Consider the following 8,717-nt stretch of genomic DNA (forward strand, 5'->3'; position numbering starts at 1 on the left):
CCTGAAAAGACAGCTACAGAAATGCTACAGTCAGTATTTGTATAAAACATTCTGTGTCAGTAAATATTCACATAAGTGGTTGTTTTTTTAACAAAATGAGATCAGATTACAAACTCAAATATATTGTTAAAATAGCCCAAACATAAGGAAAATTTTCTCTTTATAAAGCACTTATCTTTGATCAAAGAATCTCCCTGCTAGAGCACTAGACAGTTTCAAGTTCTTGCTGCTCTCCTGAAGAACCCCTCTCCCCACCTTCCTCCTCCTCAGCAGTGTCCTGCAGGGCTCTCCGCAGAAACAGCTTCAGAGTCTTCCGCTGGAATATGCAGTGCCTGATGGAGCCATCAAAGAAGTAAATGATGGGGTTGGCACTGCTGTTAATGCAGGGTAGGAATAGTGTCACAGAAATATCACAAGATTTAACATGATACAAAGTCCCAATCCATTTGTAGAGGAGGCAGTAAATCCTCAAGGGAAGAACAAAGATCAGGAAGAACAACAGAATGAGTACAAGGATCACATACAGCCTGGTCACAGGAATCCGATGTGAGCCACAAAAGACCCTGAGCAGCAGGGTGAGGCTGGACCCACATAGAACCACAAATAAAGCAATTGACCATGAAGCCATGATGAAATGAAATGTCTGACACCAAAAAAAGTCATAACTATTAAACAGCACACCACATACATCTCCATGCAGGAAACACAACAGCAGAGATAGAGCCCAAAGAAAGGCACATATGACAGAAGATGAGAAGATGTGTGCCTTGGGCGTTGGCAGTGATACCAGATGGACCACATGACAGACAGGCAGCGTTCAATGCTAATGGCACTGAGAATGCTCAGCCCACAAAAATAAGGAAATGCTGCCAGAACAATAAAAAACAAAGGACTGTGGATGGGAGTGGAGAAAAAGAAGTGAATGATAAAAAGAAGGCAAAATACAAACTGAAAGAAAAGGAAGAGGAAGTCGGCCCTAGCCAGGTTGAGGATGTAGACAGAGAAGGCGTTTCTGTGCAAGTGGAAGCCCTGCAACCACAGTACCATGGCATTTCCTGCCATCCCAAACAGGGCAAAGATGAGGTAAAGAGAAATCATGGCTTGGAACCTGATGTCACAATATGAAGAAACCTTATAGATGCTTTCATTTGGTGCTGTGATGGGAGACTCCCAGGTTGAGATGTTGGAATCCTTGCTTAGAAACACTCCACTAGTGTTCCTGGGGCAAAAAACAAAAATTAAAAAGATATGAGCACATGCTGTGTACTCTCTGCTTCCCAGGACCACCCTGCTCTGTGGTAACAACTGAGCTTTTCATAGAGAGGAGACACAGGATTGAAGATAGAAAGTAATTTGTCAAAGCAATATTTCTGGAGCCTTAATTTAAACCCAGTTGTAATTATTTGGGCTATCTACAAAAGATGCCCTGTACTGAGAGTAGTTGGTGGTCCCAATTTAGACACACAGTGTCTAGAGCTGTGTCAGAAGGAAATAGAAAGGTGAACCCAAATTCTTCTGTCCTAAGACTGGTTCTTCTCTAGTGCAGGGACTTGGGATCCAAAAGCATGACCAATAGCTACTCTCAGTCCTGGCATGACAGGCCAGGACTGAGAAAATATGGAAATCTTAAATGAGAGTCATGATGGGAATGGCAAGTCTTACTAAGACCAGTATGAAAACAACCAGACATGCAGGTTAATGTGACTTACTCTCCATTTCAGATTTGACACTAGAAAGCAGGAAAGCCTTTGAGGACATTAAGCACTTTTCAGTCGTCTGCTGTTACATCACAAGTGTCTGTCTCTCTACTGAGACACCATGAGAAATTGAAAGCTTCCATGGAAATAATGAATAAATTAATCATAAACCCAACAGTAGCTACAGATTGAGGGTAGATATTTTCAAATATTTTACAAGATAGTACCACAAAACAATAGAAAAGGAAGAAAATTTCATTGCTGAGGTGTCTGTCAGTGGAATGTTCTAGTGTTTGAAAGAATGGCTTGTGCTACAAGATGAGTAATGATGGCCTTGGTTATTTTACAACATTAAATGTTCAATAAATGACTATGCCGATGGCCTAAAAGAGTTTCAGTCCAGTATGTAGGCATTCATTTGATGCTTACTGAACTTCTAATACTCTTGAAGAATAAAAACGTATATTTGAAGAAATTGGAAAAGAAAGAAGTGACAACTGTGTTAAACAGAGTCCACTGTGATACAGAAACATCTACAGGGAAGACAGCATATAATAGAAACTATCTACCAGGCATGGTACCTTACTTATGGAATATCAGATTCTAGATGCTGGGCCAGGAAGTGATCCATGACTTCAATCACAATATCAACTACATAGTGAAGTCTAGAAAAGCCTGGTCTGAAGTAAAAGAAAGAAAAAGGAAACAAAAATTTTTAAAAAGGGAATTAAGGAAGGAAAGAAGAGAAATAGAAAAAGATCTCAATTTTGTTGACCTCTGGGACACAATTTAGAGAACAATCCCCAGTATCTTTTTTGCAAAAGATGGTCTGAGATGCAGACTAAAGCACAGAAGATTAATTACATGGATTTTTCTTAAACTACAAAAACATAAGGGCAATCGAACCATGGTGGCCATCCAAATGTACATGAAAAAGGAAGGACCTACATAAGAAAATACATTGACATTAGGAGTAGATGAAACATAAAGAATGCTGACGTTAAAGGATGAAGGAAAATGTGTCAGCTCACCCATAAAGTAAAACCTATGAACAAAATAACAGAGTCCTCTCTAAAAATCCTACATCTGGAAAAGCACTGGAATGCAATGTTCTATATTCTGAGAGAATATATAACTGCCAATTAGTAGTCACAGCCAATCTGATAGAAACCACTCTCCTTGTATATATCTTCTTAGGACTACAGTAGCTATCCATCTAAATACCCTTTCTTGATCTCCTCTGTAGGTACTCACAGACCCCTGATAGAGAACTGCCTCTACCAAACTTTGCTTCTATGGGATTCCCACAAAGTATGTAGTTCATAGTCTATCTGGTGACTCCAAATAGTGCGTAAAACATAACCAGAAGATATAACCAAGAACCAAACTCCAGAGTCCAAGTTCCAACATAAAATTACAAGTAATATGAATAAAAGACAATGTTTCTTCTAAAGACTATGAATTCTGTAGCATGTTTTCCAAGCAAATATAATTTAGGTGAAGTTGAAGACACAGGATTTAAAATAAGAGTTACAAGCATGTTCAGGAGGTCAATGAATTTGAAAACGATTTGAATAAACACTTGGATGAACTTATAGAAGACAGGAAAAAACACCTTATTGAAGTAAAACCAGTAAAATTAGCCAGCTATGCACACACAAGACTGGTGTCTAAAATGTAAAAAACTCAAAGAAGAAAACACCAAGAAAAGAAACGCAGTGAAACAATAGGGTATAGATTTGAACAGAAGATCCCCAAAGAAGTAATATGAATATTTGTAATGCGTGTTCTCTCCAGAAAATGACACACAGAGCCTCTATTAGTTATAATGTTCTTGGCGAATGTCCAGGGCTTCTCATTGGCTTGTTCCATCTTAAGTAGTAACCCATAAATAAATAAATACATACATACATACATAACATACATACATGTATGTATAAGGTCTTATCTTACCAAGGACACAGCCTCAAGTATCTTCTCTTCCTGGGATCACATGGTAACTCTCTACTCTTTACTACATTTCCCAGAATCATCCTAGACTCCTAGTCCCACTTATCTTGCTTCCCTATTGGCCAACAGTGTTTTATTCATCAACATATACACAAAAGGACTTCTACCACCAGATAGGTTGTTAGTCCGGGGCACTGGAGAGGAGAAGAAGAGGAAACTGAGATTGGCCTGTAAAACAAGCTTGTTTCTATTTAAAGAAAAAAAAAGAAAAACCTTCACTCGGGATTGCCTATCATTCACATGACAACACTGCTAATGTGACGCTATTATAAATGTGAATGTAGCAAGAAGTTGTCCTGGTTTAATAATATTTTAAAAGAAAAAGTAATCATTCTGTGTGAACCGTTTATACCAAATAGGACAGAGAACATTGTTGTTTTCCTTTAACAATGAGATCAGAGCTGGGAAGCACCCCGGTTCGTCATCATCCCAGGTGTAAGTCATCCTCCCAGTCAGCCAGCATCCCACAAACACACACTCACAATTTTACTCTTAAGCTTGCTGAGTGGGAGATCTAATTTCTCAATAAAAGCAGAATGGAGAAAAGAATTCATTCAATTGCTGTGCTAAAGGGTCTCCTTATACCTAGGTCCCATTTTGAGGTCAGTAACAGACCTTCATTTGTTTGAACTATGGTTTCACTAAATCCAATCATACATTAAAAGGAAGTAGTTGATTAGTTATTCTGTGCTAACTAAGAAAAGTTACTACACCATGCTGGTCTATGTTATGGCAAAACCTGACTCCACACAAATGATTGGTGCCATTAAGAAGATTGATCGAAATGCATAGGAGTCTTAATTAGAGAATTAGTAAGGAGAGAGCCATCAAATTCACACAATGACTTTCTGCTCAGATGCTGAATGCAGGTCCTATCCACACTTGTCTGAAACCTACATTGTACCACAGACCACAGGAAGTGTTGGTCAAATGGTCATGGAGCAAATCTTTGTTTTTCATGTCCACTTAGTTACAGCCACTTAAAAATGAATTCCATTAAAAAAATAAAACATTCTCAATATCGCTAACACTTTTTGTCAACAGCCCTGAATATATTCAGAAGTCATTCATGCATGGACAAATCAATGATGTAGATCAAAGGCAGGTCAGTGAGCTAAAACCCAACACAGCTTAGTAAAGCATCAGGACACACTTAGGTGCTAGACCTGGGGATGGATATGGTTCTGACATGATTGCGCAGCAGAGGAAGGAGGGAGATGGAAGCAAGGTGAGGTCTGAGTACTGCTGCAGAGAGGGAACTGGATCATGGTCAGATCTGCTAAGTGGGGTGCAGAGAAATGAGAAAGAAAGACCAAATATAACACCAGCCTTTTCCATAGTCTCTCCCAGAAGATGGTAGGAGATGGAGAGTTTTCTCTGATGACAAAAGCCTTCTGTGCAGATTGAAGAGAAGCTGAGAAGGTGCAGCAGTTGAAATACAGACCTTAATGGATAAGTAGTTGCAACTAGATTCTAGTTAGTAGAGGAACAGGATGAGTTCATATGCAGAATAAATTAATCCATTCTTTAAAAGCTTACCTATATTGTCACCTGATTGCTTTTTTAACCAGTTTTCTGGGAATGGAATTGTAGCATAAAAGGATGAGTTACTGGTTATGTGTCAGTGTGAATTCCAAAAACCTTTAGTAACAGTGCTCGTGTGTGTGCTCATGTGATTTTAGAAGTTATAGGCAGATATAAAGCTTTTCTTTGATAGATCAGTACCTTACTTTTTGAGACAGGATTCCTCACTGAACATATAATTCAAAGACTCAATAGCAGACCAGCGATCATCTGGTTTCTGCATCTCCAGTACTGGAATGTTGGGCATGCCTTGTCAGGCCTGGATTATTCCAGAGGTGGGAATTCATATTATCATGTTTTTACCAAGTTACTTTATAAACTAATTCCAGGAAAGGATTAACTCATTGACAAACTTGTGTACACCACAACACCCAGTGCCTATTAGACGTGAGTAATGGAAAAGCACTGGAGACTGACCCACACTATAAGCAAGATAGCAGTCACAACTGTGGTTAAATAAAATTCCTAACTGAAAAACATGTGAAGCTGCAGGAGAGAAGTCAAATGGAAATGATGTTTGAGGTGGTGGACATCAGCTACAGTCACCTTAAAAGTAGCAATGGTAGTGTTCACCTGCAGCCCGTAGACATGCTTTCCTTAAACGACATTTGCTGTGATGTTTTCCATTGGGGGGAAGCATGGTTAAATTTCAAAAGTGGTTTCCTGTAATTTCATTAATATCATATCCTTGAGTTCTTCTCTCTGCATGTCTTCTGATGTTTTTCTGTGTTCTCTGTTCCACTTTCCGCATTTTTGAGAAGATAGCAAAAAAAAATCTTGCTATGATCCCATGTTTGAGAGACCTTCAAGACATTCATAGACTGCCAGACAGACCAAGTCCATTAATTTCTCTCTTACTGAATTATCTGCGTTTTAAATTAAAAGGGACACCGTTTGCATTTTGTCTGAATAAGATGACAAACACATGACCAGAAAGTGGATATTCAAAGATGTGTGGGGAAATGTAACAGGGATTTTACAGGAACATCACTCCTGCTCCTCTGTGTGTTTCCCATGCACTGACATGATGATGTGGCTGAGAGACCTTGACCACAGATGCTGCTACCCCCTTAGACCTGAGGACCAGCAAAGCTGCAGTTCTTGTGTCTGATAAGGTGCAGCTGCCAATCTATACACAACAGCTTTCCTGGTAAAGGATTCCACAGTTATGTATTTGCTTAGCCACTCTCATGCTGTAGTAAGTAAGTATGTTTTCAAACATAGATTTCAGTCTAACCTTCTTATTTTTTGAACAAAATGGATGAGTCTCCCACAAGAGCATCAGTAGAGAAGTAAAATACAAACAAGACAAAAATGAGTCTAATGGAGATGAATGAGAAATGATATGATGACAGATAACCTGAAGACTTGAAGGTGAGGAAGTTTTCCCTTGCACCTTTCTCTCTGTTTGTTGAAGTCTTATAAAAGGGCCTTATTTCATCCCTGAGAGACGTTCTTCTCTCTGAGTTTCTTTTTAGTAGAGGCAGTTGGTAACATTCCAAGGACATAAGGGAGCAAAAGAAAGGGTGTTTGAGAATTGTGTTTTCTACCCTTCTCCTGGTCATCTTTGTGTTGACAATATCAGTACTTGTCTAGGCATCTAGCTGTCCCCTCTTACTACTGACCTATAAGTATGAGCTCTGTTGCTTCCCTCCCCAAACCCATCCATCCTTCTCCGGTACCAGTTCCTGCTGATGATTGTGAGAGGCAAGGAGTGGACAACTTCCTTCCCTCTCTTGCTTCATCATTATTCTCCATGTATTTCCTCTGTCTCTAAGACCTTGGCCTATGTAAATATACACTTATTGTGGTATTCTTCACTTATTCTGTTTATAACCATCTTTTTTCTTCTTGAATGCAACATACAAACACAGTAGATCAGCTTTGATAAACAACAAACAATGAACCTCTTGTGCAGGGTTTCACATAACCTTCTTCCTTAAGGAAACAACAGACATGAATATGAATGATTTTAGGAAAGTAAGAAAAGTCTGTTTAAGCCAGGTCATCTCTGTGCTTCATAAGGAAGCTTCTTTGTCATGCCTTTCCTGGAGGAAGCCCAGGACCCTGCATGTAGCATTATGTAGTAACAACATGGGCATATGAACCTAGAGAAAACACATGACAGTGCATCTCTGAACATTCTTCGAATATATCCTTACCTTTCTTCCATTTTCAGGTCTAGAGGTGGTGAGCTGTCCAAGGATGAAGAAGGTTCTTTCATTCTAGACTTGGCTTCCTTGTTCTGAAATTGGGATTTACCTTCAAGATATGAGGAAATGTGTGAGGTGAGGCTTAAAAAATGTTGAGTAGACTTTCTGACTCCTAGTATTTATACTGGAAAGTCACACAACAGAAACCTTTGAGTCCTGATGCCTACTAAGATGTTTCTTGGCATCTGCCCCATCTCCACTCTCATATTGGCATCTCCCATTCCATCCTTTTAGGTCTACCTGTGTCCAATAATTACTATACCCTCAGTTAGGGACCAATTTCCATCATAGTTTGTAACATCAAGTAGTATTAGCTTGAGGTGTGTAAGGAAAAACTGAATCCTAATGACGTCATGCCTGACATATCAACTCTACCATCCCATCCGGACTGGTCTACCTTCCTGTAAATAATTGTTCTTCTTTCTATTCAGGGGCAATTTCCACAACCAGAAACATCAAAGAGTGCCAGCCTGGGGTTAGCAACTGTATAACTGAAGCTTAAGTAGACCATGCCGCTTTGCAGGGCTCTCAATGGTGATGGTGTGACACTCTTGGTACTCCTCCACAGCAATGGTGGACTCAGTGTGGTTTTCTTCCAAATGACATTCAAGCTGACAGTCCTTTTAAATCCTCTGCAGGTGCCCTGTGTTCCAACTCTTACCCATCTTCATACTTTTATTACAAATGAAGAACCAGCCTGCCTCTGTCTTAATCTTCATAGCCACATCATAGTAAAGATAAACTAGGTTCAGTCCTGTTTATGATTAAACCTCTGATTCTCAAGGATTGGATTTAAGTGTCTCAAGAATAAATGATTCTGTACTGACTGTTCCAGGAATGGTAATCACATCTTTGTTTCAAAACGTTATTTATAGCAGTCTTGCAAAACTACTGCTGTTTAAAAAGGTCTCATGACCAACTTTGATTACATTTTATGACTACCCGTGTTTATTACCTTGTTTCAACTGCATGTTATGTTCTGATCTTGTATCCTTGATGTTTCCCCTATTTGGAAACCCCATATACCCAAGCTCTATAATATGTAGATGGAGATTTCTGTCCCACCTGGTCCTGCAGCCCCTTAGTCTCAAATAAACACACATAGGCTTATATTAAGATCAGGCTTCATTTTTTATTGCTTTTCTTCTTTGATTTTAGTTGAATAATTTTATGCTGAAGACAATTCCCAGTAAATATTCTTTAGTATTGACAA

At 39.2% G+C, this 8,717-nt stretch overlaps 1 protein-coding gene across 1 annotated transcript; it reads right to left on the reverse strand.

Moving 5' to 3' along the window:
* Positions 1 to 205: 205 nt before the first annotated feature.
* On the reverse strand, positions 206 to 8,169 carry LOC101830729 (mas-related G-protein coupled receptor member B2-like). Its single transcript, XM_040740897.1, is given in 4 exon segments — positions 206 to 751; positions 754 to 1,219; positions 7,454 to 7,553; positions 8,166 to 8,169. Coding segments are annotated over 4 exon segments (1,116 nt in total).
* Between the last annotated feature and the right edge of the window lie 548 nt (positions 8,170 to 8,717).

The sequence above is a fragment of the Mesocricetus auratus genome, unplaced genomic scaffold, assembly GCF_017639785.1.
Source record: "Mesocricetus auratus isolate SY011 unplaced genomic scaffold, BCM_Maur_2.0 contig_9880_pilon_obj, whole genome shotgun sequence".
Classification (NCBI taxonomy): Eukaryota; Metazoa; Chordata; class Mammalia; order Rodentia; family Cricetidae; genus Mesocricetus; species Mesocricetus auratus.